This window comes from Myodes glareolus, chromosome 19, assembly GCF_982192425.1.
Source record: "Myodes glareolus chromosome 19, mMyoGla1.1, whole genome shotgun sequence".
Lineage (NCBI taxonomy): Eukaryota > Metazoa > Chordata > Mammalia > Rodentia > Cricetidae > Myodes > Myodes glareolus.
Window position 1 is genome coordinate 45,923,939 of NC_142044.1, and position 19,743 is coordinate 45,943,681.

General features: G+C 52.6%; 1 protein-coding gene across 2 annotated transcripts in view; it reads right to left on the reverse strand.

The window, feature by feature from the left end:
- Nucleotides 1-19,743, reverse strand: part of Scube1 (signal peptide, CUB domain and EGF like domain containing 1) — a 118,928-nt gene that overhangs the window by 17,712 nt on the left and 81,473 nt on the right. For both annotated transcript variants that reach the window (XM_087899127.1, XM_087899128.1), the window contains 6 exons: nucleotides 16,913-17,029; nucleotides 12,962-13,084; nucleotides 8,552-8,668; nucleotides 7,160-7,282; nucleotides 433-552; nucleotides 54-158 (listed from right to left, as the gene is read on the reverse strand). In XM_087899127.1, coding sequence (XP_087755253.1) covers nucleotides 54-158; nucleotides 433-552; nucleotides 7,160-7,282; nucleotides 8,552-8,668; nucleotides 12,962-13,084; nucleotides 16,913-17,029 — 705 coding nt within the window. The remainder of the gene's footprint in view (nucleotides 1-53; nucleotides 159-432; nucleotides 553-7,159; nucleotides 7,283-8,551; nucleotides 8,669-12,961; nucleotides 13,085-16,912; nucleotides 17,030-19,743) is intronic.

A 19,743-nucleotide genomic window follows, 5' to 3' on the forward strand; every position in this document is an offset into this window, starting at 1 on the left:
TGGATGAAAAATGATCATTTCAGCATGGGTGGTGTGGACAGGCCCAAGGTTACCTGAGCAGCTGGGCCCTGCACTGGAGCTGGTGCCATTGCGTTTCGGCAGCGCCTTGCCCTGGAGACCTGGGACACCGCAGCTCAGGATGTAGCTGTTTTCTGAGTCTGCGGAGAGGTCAGTGGGTAAGGTTGGCTAGGGTGTACCTCTCTCCTAGGGTCCCATATTCTTGAGGTCTCCAAGGGGTTGCTGAATGAATTGAAGATCAAGCCTGGCTCCTGTGGAAGCTGCCCAGGCCCACAGAGTGCCCGACAGCTGTCTGGGACAGCTCTGTGAGTGGGAACCCTGCACTGGGCTCTGTCCTGCTGAGCAGTAGGAAGCAGGTGTGCACCCCAGGAAGCAAAACACTGACCCATCCCAACCCAGAGGGCCAGGGGTTACCTGGCATGAAGAGACTGTGGCCCAGGCAGGACAGGAAGCAGTTCTCCACGCCACCCACCTTGCCGCAGGACAGCTGCGCCTGGGCAGAGGCCTTGGACCGAGACAGGCACCCGCTCGTCTCTGAGGAGAGAGAGACAGAGAGGCCTTGAGCAAACCCAGAGGGTCTTGAACGTCGGTCAGTTCAGTCTTTTAACCCCCTCACAGGGCTAGACTGTAGCAGACTGGGGACAGGAAGACGCAGGTCTATTTGGTAGTGTGGGGTGCTGGCCACTGACAGTCAGCTTATTCTGTCCCCCTACAATCTTGGCCTTGTATTTGAGGAAAGGAGAATTCTTCCCTGGCAATACCCCCACCCTTTTCTAAATCATGCACCAGATGACAATGAAAGCATCATTTAGGTGTGTCCTCAGAGCAGGTGCCGGGGTCCATCCTGGATCAGAGGACATTTGGGCAGGGACCAACTTCAGGGTACAGGGAGGGGCAGCACCTCCATCCAGGAGGCACTTGAAGATGTTCAAAACAGTTCTTTAGAACGTCTCCCATGGTTATTGTTAGAAGATTGAAAACATCAGGCTGGAGAGATAGTTCAGCAGCGAAGAGCATTGGCTCCTCTTCCAGAGGACTCGGGTTCAATTCCCACATGGCAGCTCACAACTGTCTGTAACTCAAGTTCCGTTGGGTCTGACACCCTCACACAGACATACATGTGGGCCAAATATCAATGCACATAAAAATAAATAAATAAGCTGGATGGTGGTGGCACATGCCTTTAATCCTAGCACTCGGGAGGCAGAGGCTGGCCGATCTCTGTGAGTGCGAGGCCAGCCTGGTCTACAGAGTGAGTTCCAAGACAGCTGGGATGGTTATACAGAGAAACAAATACAAAACAAATATATAGACAAATAAATGAAGACTGAGAGCATCCTAGGGAAAGCAGCTAGGGAGATGGCTCAGTTGGTAAAGTGCTTTCTTTTCTGCAGGCTTGAGGAACGTTAGAGTTCCCCAGCACATACAAGCAGGTGTGGTAGCTCATGGCTGCAACTCCAGCACAGAGGATGAGTGGCATTAGGGGTGACAGCAGAGATGGGTGGGTCCCTGCAGCTCCTTGGTCAGCCAGCCTAGTGGAATCGATGAGTCAGAGGTTCAGTGAGAATAAGATGGAGGGCAAGAGAGAAAGACACTCAGAGACACCCAATGTAGAACCTTATGTAGGCTTCTGGCCGCCACACCCACATATATATCTGCATATGCACGTGCACACACACATGTACACACCTATTCAGATACATACATATACCAGAGAGAGAGAGAGAGAATCTGATTAGTAAGAAATGATGGTTCTGGGCCAGAGCAGCAGCATGCCATACACTCAGAGTCAGTCTTAGGGGAAGCCTAGACTCAGGGGAAGTTGTGGCCAGATCACAAGGTTCCATCAAACCCCATCCCCTCGCAGCTGACACAAGCCACGCTTAGACTTTTTCTAGCATAAACCTAACACCACCTGAAAGAAATTCATCTGAGGATCTTCCTCTGAGGATCAGTGCATGGCTTTGCTCAGTGAGCAAGCCTGAGACACAACTCTCCCTCACAGAGGCACTGCTGAACTTCCTGTACTATATGCTCTGTGGCCAGTGCTTCCTTCGGCAATGCTGAGTCTACCTCCTCACAGTTTGCTCTCTCCAGAGCATTCACCAGCCCCTGCAGTCATCCCGTTCTTCTGATCCAGACTTAAACCTAGGACCTCACCCATGCTAATTCAGTCTCTGCAGCTGAGCTGAGCTATCAGCCCTTTTTTCATTCTTTTTAAAAATTTTATGTGAATGGGTGTTTTCGCTGTATGCATGCCTGTGTACCCAGGTGTGTGCCCAGTGCCCATAAAGGTAAAATGAGGATGCTGGATTCCCTTGAACTGGAGTTCCAGATGGCTATGAGCTATCATGTAGGTAGCTAGAACCGATCTTGGGTCCTCTGGAAGAGCAGCCAATGCCCTTAAATGCTGAGCTAGGTCTCCAGCCTCTTCTGACTTCTTTCTTAATAATCCCTTGTTTCCTTGGTGCTGAGCTCTGTACTTCATTATACAGAATTCCATGAAAATCATGTGTTTATGGCACTGGAAAGATGGCTCAGTGGTTAAGAGCACTGATTGCTCTTCCAGAGGACCTGGGTTCAATTCCCAGCGCCTACATGGTGGCTCACAACTGTCTGTAAATCCAGTTCCAGGGCACTTGACACCTTCACATAGACATGTATGCAGACAAAACACCCTTTCACATAAAATAAATAATTTTTAAAAATCATTTGTTCAGGGCTGGGGGATGGCTCAGCTGATAAAGTCCTTGCCCCAGAAGCAGGGGGACCTGAGTCTGGTTCTTAAAAGGCACATAGAAGAAGCTGGGTGTGACATCACAGGCTTGTAACCCAGTGCTGTAGGCAGAGACGGGCTAACTGACAAGCTGACTTGGTGAGAGACAGAGGAAGATATGTGATGGCCTGCTTGGGCTTCCACATGGGTGAGTCATGTCGTGGTTCACGGAACTCATCGGATGCACTAAAACCCCACTGCACTATCTGCCGAACTGCATGGGTGAATTCCGTGCACGGCATGTGAGCTACGTCTCAATGCAGCTATTGGTAGAAAAGGAAAAGCAAACCCTAGAGAGATGCCATCAGCCGGAACACGCAGAAATCATCCAGTTGAGTCAAGCCTGTCTCGGACCTGTACGGTCGCTACAGACAACATGGTAAATGTTTAGAGAGTCATGGCGGAGCCTGTGGAGTCGTGAGTAACTCTAGAGTGCTAAGAAAACTGAGCACTTCATAGTCACAGCTGAACCCCGAGGCCCTCAACTAGGAGTCAGAAGCCACAGGACGTGGTTTCCCCAGCTCCCCGCTCTCAGCAGGCTGCTCTGACCTGAGTATTAAGGTCAGGGCCTCCACTAGCACAGACAGCCGAGATCCCATGCGCCACCACAGATATGGTGCCTGATAGCAGTCTGGTAGTGAGAGCCGGGAGGATGCTATCTGGTGAAACCAGGCTGTCCCCCAGGTGCCCCTCCCCCACACAGATATCTGCTAACACCTTCTTGAGAGCTCACCCTATGGGACCATCTCGCAACCGGGAAGCTTTTCCCGTGTCCCAGCAATCATCACTGTGCTGGAGCCAAGAGCCCCAAGCAGATATAAAGGTGGATTGGAGCTGAGCTTTCGGCTACCCCCAGGGTCCTTGGTGGGTAGGAAAACATAGAGGAAGAGTGGTTTTCTAGATGAGCTGAAGTCCCGCTGAGAAGGATCTTTGCACTCACAGGAGCCAGACAGGACATTCTGTCTTCACACTTGTGGCACACGGAGCACTCCTCAAGTAATAAAGACTCATTTTATGGGAGGAATTTGTCATGAAGTGCTTAGGAATGCCACTGTCTTCATTATCCTTGCTGCTCTGGAAGACTAGAAATGAATTTTCCAGGATGTAAGGCCACCCCGGAGAAGCCTTAGCTGAGGCTATGTGAAGACCGTCCCAGTGCACAGAAACTGACTACCTAGGGAGTCAGAGCAGACAGCTGACGTCACACAGCTGAGCAAAGGCCATGAAAGAAACCCACCTAGATGTCAGACACTGCCTAGCTCCATGTGTCCCGTGGAGCGTGTTCACACTTCAGTCTTTTTCTTTTGAAGATGTGTTTATATTATGTATACAGTGTTCTGCCTGCATGTATGCCTGCAGGCCAGAAGAGGGCACCAGCTCTCATTATAGATGGCTGTGAGCCACCATGTAGTTGCTGGGAATTGAACTCAGGACCTCTGGAAGAGCAGCCAATTGCTCTTAACCTCTGACCCATTTCTCTAGCCCCACTTCAATCTTCTTCAAATGACAACCTGTCTTCAAACGACAGGTCTCATATACCCCTGTCTGGCCTCAGACTTGCCATGTGGCTAAGGAGAATCTCGAACTTTCGATCCTCCTGCCTCCACCTCCCAAGCTCTGAGATGACACCCGGATGTCCTTCTGTTTTCTCATGATGATTTCCCACCATTTGGATTTCAGAATCAACCCTTCTGTCATGCATGGCAACCCACCTGTGCCTCACCTTTTCTGGGATAGCTATCTGAATTCTATAATCAGATCTCCATCTAATGCCAGTTTGAAAACCACAAGGCATGTTCTTCATGGTCAAAGAGAGGGAAAGGCCCTAGCATTGGTAGAGATAGCCTTGGGGTTCCCTGCCGACCACCTGTAGCTATCACCCCGTCTTCTCCAGCCTAGCAACACTGAGAAGGGTCACATGGCTCAGGAAAAGATGGCTGGTTGATAGCACTAGGACCAGGCTGACAGCTCAGCAGGGGCTCTAAGATCTTTCCAACTTTAGGACATTCCACTCCAACACTCTCAGTGACCTGTGCTCTCCTAGGAACTGGAGGGACACTGTCCGTTTGAGGGGCGTAATAATAATGGGTGAAACAGATCATGGGATTAGACAGGCCATCCATGGGGACCAGGCAACCCAGAGTGCTCACCAAAAGTTTGCCCTGGGGTGGGGTGTATAATCCTAGCATTTGGGAAGGGGAAACGGGGATCAGGAGTTCAAGGCCAACCTCAGCTACTGGGGTGTGGCTCAGCGGTAGTACTAGCATGCAGGAGACCCTGGGTTCCATTCTCAGCTCTGCAACACAAATGGATAACAGTGAAAACTGCAGCCTGTGCAAAAAACGGAGTGGGACAGCAGGGAGCTCAGCAGGCTGACGCGCTGCCATCACAGTCCCCAACAGCAGAGCAATCTGGAACTTTCCTTGGCTATCTGTGGGTCTAGCATTTGGACCTGCTAGCTCATGAACACAGAAAGCCTTCTAGCACCTTCTACTAATACCCTCAGTTATACTTGTCTGCCTCAGTCAGCCCATGCCCGAGTCCAGAACATTCAGTGTCTCAGGTGACTTAAAGGAGAAGGTGGTAAAACATGTCACTCACCAACATAGCACTCAGACCAATGGCAGTTAGCCCCCGACCAGTGACAGCCAGGCCACCAATGGTGGTCAGACCTTCTGGTGGTTTGAATACAGATAGTCCCCACAGCCTCATATATTTGAATGCTTAGCCCACAGGGAGTGGTACTATTTAGAAGGATTATAAGGATTAGGAGGTGTGGCCTTGTTGAGTAGGTGAGAACTTTCTGGAGGAAGTGTGTCACTGAGGATAGGCTTTGAGGTTTCAAAAGCCCATGCCAGGCTTGAGCTGTCTGCCTTTGCATCAGGATGTAGCTCTTAGCTACTGCTCTAGCACCCGCCTGCATGCTGCCATGCTCCCCACCATGGTGACAATGGACTGAACTGGCTGTAAGCAAGTCTCCAATTAAATGCTTTCTCTTCTAAGAACTGCCTTGGTCGTGGTATCTCTTTACAACGAGAGAATAGTGACTAAGACAGCCCTCCACCCATGCCATAGTGTTCAGTGGAGATGGACAAGCCCCAATGCTTCAGGCATCCTTGGCTCTGGGAGGGTGGGTGTAGGGTTGGCACGGAGCAAATGCAGGGAGGGTGGGTGGGAGGTCTGATGGCTATTCTGACAGCTGCACTCTGGCTGGGCATGCAGGAGCACGCCTGTAACCCTAGAACTTAGGAGGCAGAGGCAGGAAGATTCTATGAGTTTGAAGACAGCCTGGTCTATATAGTGAGTTCCAGGCCAGCCAGGGCTACATAATGAGACCCTGTGTTAAAACAACAGAATAAAAAGGAACAAGAATGGACCTGGGCTTTAATTCTTAAGTGAATGGAGTCTTGATGGAGAGCTCTCGGGAGAGAGTTTCTCAAGTTTCAGTGTTTTCGTTAATGGGGGCTAAACCTAGGATCTCAGGTGTGCTAGGCAGGTACTCTACCACTGAAGTATATCCCCAACCCTCTTTTTACTTCAGTTGTGACACTAGATCTCACTGAATTGTCTGAACTCATGGAATCCACTCAGCTGACCTCAGACTCACTCTGTAGCTAGGCAGGTGTTGACTTTTTGATCTCCCTGCCTCAGCCTCCGGAATAACTGGGATTTCACAGGTCACTATGCCTAGCAACCGCCTTTATGAGTTGCCTAGGACTACAGAGCAAGTCAGGGCAGCAACTTGGAGAGTGAGTTCCAGGAGGACAGGCACATGGCACTCCCAGGCCTGCTCCCTGGTCCTGTAGGGGCTCAAATGACCTTTTATTTGCGGGACCCATGAATAGGAGTCATTGGAACGCAGCTAGAGAGGACAGAGCCCTTGCAGAGAGGGCATAGGAAACCAGGGCTGTCTAGGAGGCAGTGCTGGCCCTGTGAGGGGCTGGTCACTGGGTGGTAGGATTTGCAGGCTTGGTGCTGCCATTGCAACCACAGGAGTCTAGCCAGTCTACTCCCTGGAACTTCCTCAGAAGGACCAGAGGACCTGAAGGAAGCGGGACCATCAATTTACCTCTTTCGGCTTCCAGGAGAGACCTGGGCCCAAAGCATTGGCTACACAGACTCCCAGATCTTTTTCTCTGTGGTCCATCTCCCCCACCTCAGGGCCCTTGTTCTGTGTCCCTGGCTGACACTACACTTGCCTGGTCTCCAATGTGCTCCTCATCAACAAGCCCCGCTTCCCATTAGCCAACCCCATTGACAAGAGATTCCTACCCACTAACCCAGGACCCAAGGAGCCCCCCTTCCTCTGCAGTCACTGTCTCTTGCATCCCCTGCCCCATACAGAGGGCAGGGCCTCCCACTCACCCACACAGTCCTTCCGGTTCCAGTGCAGCCTCCTTCCCGGTGGACAGACACACTCGTAGCTGCCCCTGGTGTTGACACAGCCCTGCTCACAGCTGCCATTGTTCACGCTGCACTCATCCATGTCTGGAAACACAGGCACGAGAGTGAGGGCAGGGGGGGGTGGGAACCACAAGCCCAGGCCACACCCATGGCGCTGGGAGGGCAGAGGGCGCCCAGGACGTGAGACCAGGAAGCTCCTGTCCCCAGCGCAGTCTGGAACAGGTCCCAGGAATCATGAATGTCTCATCTCCCGAAGGGAAAGCATCAGCTCTTTCCCTGCCTTAGTTTCCCTGTCTGCACGAGGGTGAAAGGAACAGCCTGAGACCCCCTCCTCTGACCAAAAGCCACCGCTAGGCAAGGCTAGCTCTTCCAGCTCCAGGCCACCCAATTGCCAGTACACAAGTGTCCTGTCAGTCAGGGAGATGGTACTTGGTGTTTGAGAGTCCCTTGACAACAGCATCAGCCTCTAGTGGCTACTCTGCCCATGTCGGGTCACAGAGGAAGAAGTGAGACTCTGGTCCCCCTCCCCCGCTTCCATCTTCATCAGCCACATCTGGCCTGAGGTCCTTTGGCTTAGCTTATGTTCCTTTCCCCTTTGGTGCAGGGTGTGGAATCCAGGGCCCTAGGTGAGAGCTTCCCCTTCCCCGGGCTGATGGCTCCTGAATCGTCTCTCTATCCCTGGCTCGCACCCTACCTCAGAGGCCCAAGGTTTCAGGCCATGGGCCATCTCCCTTATGGGCCGTCTGGATCCCACACTCCCTCCACAGCCAGAGCCCTTTGTCCCACTGCACTGCACACTGCTTCAAGCCTTTCTGCTTTTGTGTGTGCCCTTAAACATCCTCCAGGCTCATGCAGCCCTGTACATCCTGGGCATGGCTCTCCCTAGGGGATATTACCCTGTTTCCCGCTGCTTGTGGGCTCATCCCCGGGACACCCCTCCCTCTGTAACTCTGAATGTGCTGTCCCCACTGGATTGCGTTCCCATCTTGACCTAAACATTCCTCCTTTAGGATTCTTGTCTTCCTTGAGAGTGCACTTTCTGGAATTTTCTGTGCACCAGTCACTCCCTTCTGGACTGGGGCACCCCAGGAAATGAGGTTCTGGGCTTATGTTTCCAAGCTGGCTAAGGTACCCCGCAGTACCTCCCATGCCCCGCCTCCCCCCATCTTCTGTCCTTTACCCTATCCAGTGCTTGGCAGGATCCCTCTGTCCCCCAAATTCCCAGCCTTGCAAGGTCCCTCCCAGGCCCACCAGGGTCAAGGTGGGGGTCGGGGTGTGGGGAGCAGTGTTGATGGCTATATGGCCAGGTGCGTGCCTCGAGGGGGAGGTGGCCCTGGCGGGCGGGCTGCAGACCTCCGCAGTGGGTTGTCCCGTAGAGTATGTAGCCGCGGTGGCACAGGCACTGGAAGCTGCCAGGGGAATTGATGCAAATCTGGTCGCAGGTCCGCTCGAAGGAGCACTCATCGATGTCTGTGGCCACAAGGGTACAGCGTGAGTGTCAATATGACGTGACCAGATCGGTCTGCCTCCCAGTGAACGTCCCCCCACCACGGTCCCTGGGACCCCAGGCTCAGCACAGCCTCCCACAGTCTGTTAGGCTTCCTGTTGCTCACTTTCCCACCCTGCTTCTATTAGCCCTGCTTCTGGGACAGACTCCCCTCACATCCGTGCTGGAAGTGGGTGGGGCAAAATATCATGAGTAGAGGATTTTGATGGACCTCTGTTATGTTAATATATCATTAACCTGTGGCTAGGAAAGATAATTATATTTGCTTGTGTGTGTGTGTGTGTGTGTGTGTGTGTGTGTGTGTGTGCTCGCGGGCGCGCATGTGCGGATGTGGTGTATGAACACGTGTGCGTGTATGTGTGCCCATGTGTTTACCTGTGCATACGTGTGCAGGCCAGAGGTCAATAGTATCTTCATAAATTACTCTCCATCTTAATTATTTTTAAAAAAGTTTGTTTCAAATTATGTGAGTGTAATATCCAAGGAGGACAGAAGAGGGCATCAGAGCCCAAGGAGCTGGAGCTCAGGCCATTGTAGGCCTAGTGATATGGGCTGGGAACTGAACTCAGGTCCTTTGCAAGAGCAATTCATGCTGTTAGTCACTGAGCCATCTAGTCTTTTTTTTTTTTTTTTTTTTTTTTTTTAGACCAGGGTTTCTCTTTGGCTTTGGAGCCTGTCTTGGAACTAGCTCTTGTAGACCAGGCTGGCCTCGAACTCACAGAGATCCACCTGCCTCTGCCTCCTGAGTACTGGGATTAAAGGTGTGTGCTACCACCTCCTGGCAAGCCATCCAGTCTTATTTATTTATTTGTTTGCTTATTGAGACAGGGTTTCTAACTGAATGGGAAGTTCCCTGTCAGCTACATGGACTGGCCTGCAAGTCCTTGTCTCTCACCCTGCTCCCCATGCTGGGTTCACAGGCACGTGTTGCCAAGCTTGGCATTTACATGGCTGCTGGGAATACGAAATCCTCAAGCTTGCTCAGAAAGAGCTTCATACTGAGCCACCTCCCCACCCTGTTCTGGTTTTACTTTTGAGACTAGGGTGTGTGCATGTGATCTCAGTATGGAGCCCAAACTGGCTTTGAATTCCCGACTCTCCTGCCTCTGCCTCCCAGACACATCAGCAGTCACCCCTGTGCAGATCTATAATGAAAAGGAACAAGCTGGACAAAGAGAAACAGAAGACGTACAGGGTGAGAAGAAAAGCGGCACCAGGAAAGGTGGTGTTAGAGCCGAGTCCTGAGCTCAAGGGAATAAAAAGTTTAAAGAAAAGGTTGATGCTAAGTAGAATAAATGGGGTGGTGACCTCGGGGCAAGACCCAGCCCAGCTAAGATTCCAACAGTGAAAAGGAATTAAAGGAAACAACTAAAAGCCGATACAAATGTTATCGATCAGGGGCCAAGTCCCTGATCAAGTTTCAGTCCCAACAAGTAGAATTTGGCAGCACCATCCACGGTTCTGGCTTTAGAGCCAAAAATACAATAAAGGGATTGTGGAATCTGGTGGGGTGGCTAGGGAAAGGCGCTAGGGGCAGGGGTGTCCCTGCATGGAGACCCACAGAGGCCATTGTGTGAAGCCGTGAAGACCTGGATTGCCCTGGAGACCCAAGATGTTGGAGATGCTAGAGCCATGGGATGCCTGTCAAGGAGTACTGCTAATGGAGCAGAACTGGCCCAAAAGAGAGAAGTGTGCTGCATCCAACAAAGCTGGATGGAGTTGGAGTTCTGAAGAGCAATTTGACATCAGACATGGAGATGCAGAGTTTAGAGTTTGCCCAGCTGGTCCAGTATTTCCTTACTGTGTTCCCTTTCCTCTATTTTAGAATGGTGATGTATGTTCTGTGCTGTTGTATGTGATCTACTTTTTAAATTTGGTTTTACAGATTACACTTAAGAGATTGCCTGGAGTCTCAGGAGAGACGTTGGACTTTGGATTTTCAAGTAGCCTTGAGATGGTGAAAGACTATGGGGACTTTTGAAGATGAACCAAATGCACTTTTGCATTATGGTGTGGCTATAAGCCTATGGGGTCCAGGGAGTAGAATGTAGTGGTTTGAATAAGAATGTTTCCCAAAGTCACCAGGGATTCGGAGGAATAGGAGGTGTGGCCTTGGTGGAGGAAGTGAGTCACTGGGGGTGGGCTTTGAGGTTTCAAAAGCCCATACCAGGCCCAGTCTCACTCTCTGCTTGTGGATCAGGATGTAGCTCTCAGCTCCTGCTCCAGCACCATGCTCCCCACCATGACAATAATGGACTAAGCCTCCTGAACTGTAAGCAAGCCCCCAATTAAATGATTTCTCCTCTAAGAGTTGCCTTGGCCATGGTGTCTCTTCACAGCAATAGAATAGTAACTAATATATGCATAATAATATTTCCCTCAGAGTTTATGTTTAGGACAGACTGCCTCCTGTGAGCACATGACCCTGACCTGACCTTCCATGGGCACAGCAGTTAAGAGTTTGTTCTCTGAATACATCGGCTCTGACTCTAGTGATGTCATACTTATTCAAAATGTGCTTATAAGACCCTAATACAAGGGAGATGATGTTCTGTGGGGCTCACATGAGGGTGTGAGCTCTCCCTGGGAGGACCTCCTGAGCTGTGGATGGGTCCTGTTTGCAAAGGAGAAGGGAGGCTCCAGGCAAAGGCAGGGAGGGTCGGAGGGCAGTGGGAAGGTGCTAGGGTCCCTAAGAAGTCTGGACTCTCCTTTGATGGACCCGGGGGGCCTTAAGATGGGTGAGCTGGAAAAGGGGTGTAGATACAAACAGGGCTGGATGGGATGTATGCCAGCAAGGGCCTTGGTGCAGAACCCAAGTGTGCCTACTACCTGGCCTGTTCTCTCAGGGCTGGGTGAGGATTCAAGGTCAAAGATTCTTGGCCAGTGGTTCCCGACCTTCCTAATGCTGTAAGCCTTTAATATATTTCCTCATGTTGTGATGAGCCCCAACCATAAAATTATTTCATTGCTACTTCATAACTGTAATTTTGCTGCTGTTATGAACTGCAATTTAAATATCTGCTATGTAGAATATCTGGATATATAATACCTGTGAAAGGGTTGTTTGACCCCCCCTCAAAGGGGTTGTGACCCACCCATTGAGAACCACTGCCCTTAGCCCTCATAGAGCTTGATGAGGCTAAGCATGATGAGGCTAAACTGATGGCAAAACAAAGCCAGACTGTGGAGGATCCTCGGGGCTCCTGATAAGCCTGCGTCTAGAAAAGGTGAGCCAGCATGTTTATCCAGGGGAGTAAGGCCTAGCCTAGGGGAGGCTGTGGCCAGCCTTGACCCAGTGAGTAGGCCAGGTTGGTGCTGGGTACCTCTTGGCACCCTCGTCTTACCAGGACCTGGGACCTCAGGGCCTCACTTCTACGACACTGAACTGTATTTACAGGCAGAGGCTGCCAGTTAATAACCAAAGAGCTGCCTGCTCTTCAATTAGAGGGGTCTTGTGGGAAGAAAAGAGCCAGACCCGGACAGGATAGTCAGGTTAGAACCGAGGCCCTGATGCTTTTCATACGTCTTCTCCTCTAGTTGGTTCTCCGGGGTACCTGCTTCCTTCCCAATGGACCTGCTCAGCCCCAGCAAGGTCTCATGCACCAAAGTTCCCTCTCCTAATGGACCAACTCCCTGTTTGTCTTGGGAAATGAATTGTCCAGCGTGTCATTAGTAATTTCCCCAGGAATCTCTTTGATTTCCCTTCTCCTGGGATGCCTGCATCCTAGGGGTTACTGGGCTTGTCCTGTGACTCTTGGCCACAGATCCACTGCTGTCCTTGTCCCAGCAGAAGCCAAACCTCTGCTGGGAAAACATCTGTGATGTATGATGCCTTCCACTAGAAGGCAGTATTGTGCCTTCAGAACCGGGCTGCCGGCAGGGGGAAGGCATGGATGGGAGGGGAGAGTGGGTGGATCTCTCTCTGGGTGGATCTTTCCCATAAAAAAATTTTAGATTAGGTCTCACTGTGTAGCCCAGGCTAGACTCAATCTCACATTCATGTCCCAGCTGGAACTGGGGCATGCACCACCATGTCCAGCTCTTCTCATCTATAAAGGGGCTAGGAGGCAGGGTTAGATTGCAGGGTTCTAAGTCATGACAGACAGGTAGGCAAGAATAGACACTTAGTTTTGGAGAATTCTGTATCCTGAGCTAACCAGTTTGAATGTTTTTCTCTCCTGGGAGAGAATCTGGAAGGCAGGGGCACTGACCATAAGACTGACTGGGAGTGGCACCTGGGGCCCGTGGGTGCTCACCTTGGCACGTCCGCTCGTCTGTCAGCAGCTTGTGGCCCTTCTGGCAGCCACACTCAAAGCTGCCCACGGTGTTTCGGCAGAAGTGGTCGCAGCCTCCGTTGTTCATCAAGCACTCGTTGATGTCTGAAGAAGTTGGGGAGGGGGGCAGGCTCAGGTGTCATGGTGGAGATGGCCTGGGGAAGGGGTAGTGCCATCCTGCCTTCTTGGCCTTGACCCGCCTGCTGCTCATTGCCTAGGGCTGTGCCTCTGGTCCCCAGTTGAGCACAGGTGTGAAGAACCTGGGTCAATCACTAAACCCTGGTTTCCCAAGGTCCCTGGCTTCCCCTGTGATTGGTAACCCTGGTACCTCGTTTTAGGGTTCAGGGATCAACAGAGACAGTGATGCTTCCCATGTCCCTTTACCCAAACATTCTGGAAGGAGTGGGGCTGCAGCAATGCTGCCTCAGGTGACATGGGACAAGCTGTCCCCCCCATCCCAGGATGACGATCAAAAGGGTCCCACGATATAGGACAGACACCATGAGGATGACATGAAATCACATCTCCAAGGTGCTGGGGCTTAGTGGGTGTCAGTGCGCTTGAGAAGTCACTGTCACTGCCTACCAAGGAGTCTGTGTGGCGGAGGAAGTGCCTGGATGGTGAGGCTTCCTCCGGTGAGTGAGGTCTGACCCTACCCCGCTTCCCTGTCTGTTAGCTTGACCTGTTTTTGTTTCAGCAGTTAGTGAGTAGGGACTGCACTAGACAGATCACTGAGCCCACCCCATGCCATGTATGATGCCCCTCACCCCATCCATGCCTCTCATGAGCAAGCTTGCCAGTTGGCCTCGGCTCATATTTTTTCCAGTGGTAGGGAGCTTTCTCCTCCAGAGTGTGGGGCTTCTGGCTAACACTTCAAGGATGTCTGTCCACCTCTGTGAGTACCTCCATTCATCTCCTGCTCACCTGACCCCTGGTGCTACCCAGAGATGAACTCTTGACCCTCCCACAAAGAGTGCCTCAGGCCTTTGGAACTTCCCTATTGTTTCTTCTTCACCTGAGCCTGTCAGTGAAGGGGCTGCCACAGGGTGGGAGTGAGAAAGAGTTCAGGCTGGTGTCGCCAGCTACGCGGAGGTGGTAAGAAAGGTGCTCTCTCCAGCACAGGATCTAGTAGGGGCCTGTTGGCCTCACATGGCCCTTCACCTCCAATGAGTCCCCAGCGTGCAACTTCTTTTTCTCTTACCTCTCCCTTTCACCCTGTGCCCTGCTCCCTGCCATGGCAACTTGTACCACCTTCCACGGTATGTCTGTCAAGTGTGCCGAGGCCTCAGGCTTCCCAGGATAAAGGCCTGGATTCCAACAGCTCTTCGCTCTGCAGCTGGGGCTGGCCTCAGCTGCCCACTTCTCCCTGCTGAGCCTCTGCAAGGCTCTGCCCACCACACTCCTAGAGAAGCTGGTCTGTCATGGATCCTGTTCTTGGGGGACAAGAGAGAGTCTGAGGATGGCAGAGGTAAGTTCCCAGGGCCAGAGACTCCCTGAGAATGTTTACAAAGTTAAGAGATGAACTTGTAGTCATCAATAGCAAGCTAAGGATCCAAGACAGTAGGGGGAGCTGAGGGCAGAGGCTCTGGGCCCAGGTTGATGTGTATGGGGGAGTCCTAGTGGGGGTAAACCACAGGAATGCAAACACATCAACCCCCCTCTTCCCTCTACTATTCCATGGGCACCACCTGGCCACCTGTGGGGCCTATGAGTGAGGGTTTTCAGGTGGGTGCAGAGGGAAGCCATGTGTTGGTCTGGGCTGGCTTGCAAGTCAGGTGAGGATATCTTCTTTCCCACTTTGATGAAAGTCCTGGCAGGTGGCCTTCTTGGCCCAGGGCATGGGGGAGGAGCAGAAAGAACAGGCAGTGGGTGGGGGTTCTCCCAGGCTGTTCTGGGAGATGGCGGAAGAGGGGTTTCAGTATCAGAAGCAATGATGCCATCTGATAGCAAGTGATACTGTACCAAACAGGGTGCCCAAGGTTGGCAGCCTAGAGCAGAGCTAAGTCTGGGGTAAACTCTCAGGCCCTGGCCCCCCATGCTTAAGCAAATGCTGCACCTTCTCACCTGCTTCCACCTGCTCTGCTACCCCTAGCTGGCCCAGGGCTCTCTGTTCTGGGTTTCCCGTCACCGCCCCCCTGTAGCCACCTGTCTTGCCTGGTGATGACTTCTGGGATTTCAGAAAACACCGAACCTTTGAAGTCATCCCTTTGATATTGTCCCCGGGACCCTCGCCAAGATCAGAGTGTGCACCTGACTAGTGAACCAGAACCCCAGGGCAGGCCCTCAGGTTCACTAGGAATCCCCTCTTGGCTTGTGCTGTCCGGGTCCCTAAGCCCTGCTGGGAACTCCCTAGCCCACTGTCAAGAACTCCACAAACCCCGTCCCTGGGGTCTGTGGTTGACCTCTGGCTTCTGGGACTTGAAGCTGTCATGATGGCCACGTTAGACACTTACACACGAATCCCCACCCCTTCAATGCTAGTAGCATCGATGGGGGAGCTCAACTCTGCTTTCTCCCCTGCCGTGGTCACCTGGCCCACGCGAAGTCACCAGAAGCCTGATGCTTCTCTAGATTCTACCCAGAGACCAGAGGCCAGAGGCCAGAGGCCAGGCAGTGCCATGGAACCATCTCAAAATGACAACCTGGACCTCTGCCCACCCTACCTAACCTTGACTGGGGCCTGACCAGCAGTCCCTGGAAATGCTATCAGCCCCTATGCTGGTGAAGGCCACTGTTCCCTCCCCCACCTTCCACCTGCAGCTCATAAGGACTTCATGTATGGGCAAGATGCTGGTGCATTTCTACAGTAGAGACTGACTGTACCCCTGTACCCCTCCTCCCAGCACCTGAGCCCAGCAGGAGCCAGAGCACCTCAGTGTGTGGTGTGTTACACGAGTGTGCTGACCCACTCCAGAAGTCAGGAGGGAGCGAGGGCCCCAAGGAGTGACTCATGATTATGGAGGAGGTTTGGTCAAAGGGCTGGGTTAAAGATGGGCCAGCCTGGTTAAAAGACCCAACCATCTGAAGAGGAGTCATGGGAAGCCAAGAATTGGGAGCTCGAGCCAATGGGCCTAAGGCTATGCTGTCTTCTTCATGACTATCTACCCCAAATGGAGTGCACAACACAACATGGTGTGGGCTACTACCATGGGGTGGGGCAGCGGCCTCTCATCTCAGACTGCATGTGGCCCCAGGCCCTTGTTGGCTAGATAAGTTGACTCCCAGAGGTGAGCAGCTGGTCTCTATTTCTCTGTTCTTGACCACCCTGGGCTCCTCACAGGAACGGAGCTCTACACAGTCCTCACGTTGAGGGTCAGCCTACGCATCGAGGCTACAACAAAGCCTGGATCGACCCTCTGCTAGCCTGGGGTACCATAATCATAGGGCTGGCTTACTGTGGCATCAATGGGCTCTGAGGGAAACAGTGGGAGCTTCACCCCACCTTTCACCTCAGCCATCTTCAGTCTCACCTCCAGACTCCTCAATTTCTACGCCAAATAAAGTCCCTTTGCCTTTGGTTGAGGTCCCCTTATACATTTGTGGTAATGACACACCAAGAGGCATGCCCTGTACCAAGATGTCCCTGCCAGCTGGATACTAAAGGCCATACAACTGAAGGCCAAGGGTTGGGCCACACACCATAGCCCCATTTCTAGAGCTGAAGGTCCAGAATGTTCTGCTGTGGTTTCTGTCAGTTCTTAATCCACAGGCAAATTCTAATGCATCAGGACCTTCCTGACCAGGACACTACAGGTGTGCCACAGTACCCTGCTGGGAACCCTTCTTTTTCTTACCATCTCTGACAACGACCCCTGTGGCTGCCAACAGCCTTCATTCATCTGCCCTCCAGCCTGGCTAACGGGGCCCAGATGTAGGACCATATGGACATTCTGGGGCCAGGCCGGGTGGTACCAACACAGCCCATGTGCTGACCTTTGCATGTCTTTCCATCCGGCTGCAGCGTGAATCCGACTGGGCAGCTGCACCGCACACCGGTGGCAGTGTCCTTGCACGTCCGGTCACAGCCTCCGTTGTTCACTGCACATGTCTCTGGGGAGGGGAGGGGAGAGACAAGAGTTGCTCAGTTTCCCCAGGAACCAGCTACCATCTTTTCCCATCGGTGACAGCAGGGATCTAGGTTCAAGTTTCATCTGTTGGGACACTTCCCGAGCCAGTATTGTTCCCATAGAAATGTCTGCAAACAACTTAGGGCTGTTCTTGGGTAAAGATTACTCACAGTGGGGGGCTCGCTCTTAGGATCAGTTCTAAGACCAGCCTAGCAACTACTGCATGGTGTTCTAAATCTTGGCCCTGCTTGGGTTCAGACGCCCAGTCCTTTTGGTGGCTGTCAGAAGGCATGGGGGCTCCTAAGCCCAGCCTGGTGTGAAATGGCTTTCCGGCCTGGCCATAGGACTGCACACCATCCATCAAGCTAGGGACCTTCCCAGCCTCACATCTGTTCTCGCTGAACCATTTGCCAAAGCGTCTGGTTTTCGTCCGCTTGAAGCCTGTCTAGTGCTTTTTTCCCTCCTTCTGCAAAATTCAAAGGGGCCAGAGTGGCTGGGGGCATAATGGAGGTCACCGGAGCTGCTGTGGGGTGAGAGTGAGCCTCTGCAGGCCCGCAGCAGACGGGCAGAGCTGGCTCTCCTGGCTCGCCCACCACTCTCCCAGACCTCACCTGGTTTTCTTCATGAGCACCTGGAAGGCTTGCTTTGCGGGAAACAGCGCCTGTGGGAGTGGGCTTCTTTGACCCTTTACTGTGGGGCGGCAGAGCACCACTGAGCGCCTATCTCCACGACCTGCATTACCCTCAAGCCTCTACCTCACTTTGCCTGGTGCCTGGCTATGGTTGCTTTCTCGGAAGGTTCTCACTCAATTCTGAAAATGGCCTGGGTCCTCTCTGCAAAGACTTTGGGAGGGAGCCTGAGTGAAGGGATGGAGACTCTTGGGTACCACACGGCTAACTCCATCAGATCCATGGTGTCTTGTCTTTGAACTTGGCCCCAGAGAGGGTAGGTGTGCCGGAAGAGGGACAGAAGCCTAATGTCCTTGTGTGCATGCAAGCCCAAGCGGGTTGTATCTGCTAGGTTGCAGTGGTGCGCGCCACTATCTGCAGAGGCTAGCCAGTCCCCAAGGACAGCTCCTTCCTTCTCAAGGCCAGCATCACTACTAGCCAACGCCATTCTGGAGGAGCTGTTGCTGCCACTAAAAGCAGATGTCCTTCCCACCAACATTCTTCTTGGCTGGCCTCTCTGAGATTCAGGCTAGCACTTCCAGCCATGAATGGGAAATTTCTGTGAGTGGGTTTCTCTGTGGTGTTCACAACCTATTTCCTTATCCTTCATGGTCCGAGCCCTTTCTCCAATGCTTGCCTCTGAATTTCAGGCATAGAGAAGACCAATCTTCCTCACACTTAGGCAGGTGGGCCCCTATGCCAGCATGGACTGGTTCTAACTGGTTTGTAGCCTATGTGTACCCTCTCATCTCCACACAGATGCATTCACTGGGGCAGGATGGTGAGGTAGAAGGCAGTCCCACACCTGGGGAGTGAGAAGACGAGCTCACCCCCCCCCAGGGCTAAGGTGAAGATCAAATAAGCTCTCTACTTTAAAGTCATGAGGCCCAGGTGCGGACCTGGGGGGTGCTCACCCAATGTTTCCTTTTCTGGGGTTAAACCAGAGGGGGAATCCTGCCGCCCACCCCAGCTGAGAGCCTGCCAGCCTTTCATGTGGGACAGCCTTCTAGAGAGGGGTGCCCACCCCAGCTGAGAGCCTGCCAGCCTTTCATGTGGGACAGCCTTCTAGAGAGGGGCAGAAAGGCTACCTGTCTCTGAAGTGTGGGTAATTACAGCTCAGTGATGGGGGGGGATTGTGGGGGAGGGGGGCAAGTGATACCAGCTGGGGCTGGGTGGACCTCTCTGATGGTAGGGGTGGGGTTTAGGCATTAGGAACTGTGTTCTTGGGAACCAAACCTAACAGTTTGTGATTCCTCCTTCCCCTTTGACGGGACTTGGAATTTAACTAAGGAGGCCTTGGGGACCTGCTGGCCCCATCTGCTCATTGGGTAGACTGAGGCTAAGATGGGGAGCTGGGTTCTGGCATAGTGGTCAATCATTCTTGCACCCCCATTGCAAGTCATTCTCTCCTATGCCAGGCTAAAAGTCCTCCTTGCTTTGTCCCAGCCAATGGCTGATGCACCAGCTTCAGGCTCTGAGTCCCCAGTGACCAGGAATGCCTCTGTGTCTGTTCTTGGGGGCCAGCCCCCAAGTCCACAGCACCTCATTACAATGATCACCATACACCAGCCCCCTTCGCCCACCCCATGTCTCACATCCCTGCCTTCTCAGTTCTTGAACCTCACTTCCTGAACGCAGTGCCTAGGCCCAGATGCACAGACCTTGTGGCAGCGGTGACTGGAATCTGCTTGGCTGGACTAAACCGAACACACAGCCCCCTGGGCACACGGCTCTACCTAAAGTTCTTTAACCTGCCTTGGCCAGACCGGCTCCGGGGGCTTGAGCAGTCAGTCACACGTGTGGCTAGACACTACTCCCAACTGTCCGTGTTTCCCTAGCCAGGGAGCTCCCGACAACAAGAATGCTTTTCTATCCAGTCCATTGAGTCTGCGCCTCTCCCCCATCTCCCTTGGGACCCGATCAAACTGCTTCCTCATAGTTTGCAACTGCTGGCTCTATTTTTACTGTGGCCGTGCCGTCACTGTCCTATGACGTCACAGTCCGACTTGCTCTAAGTAGCTCTTAGGAG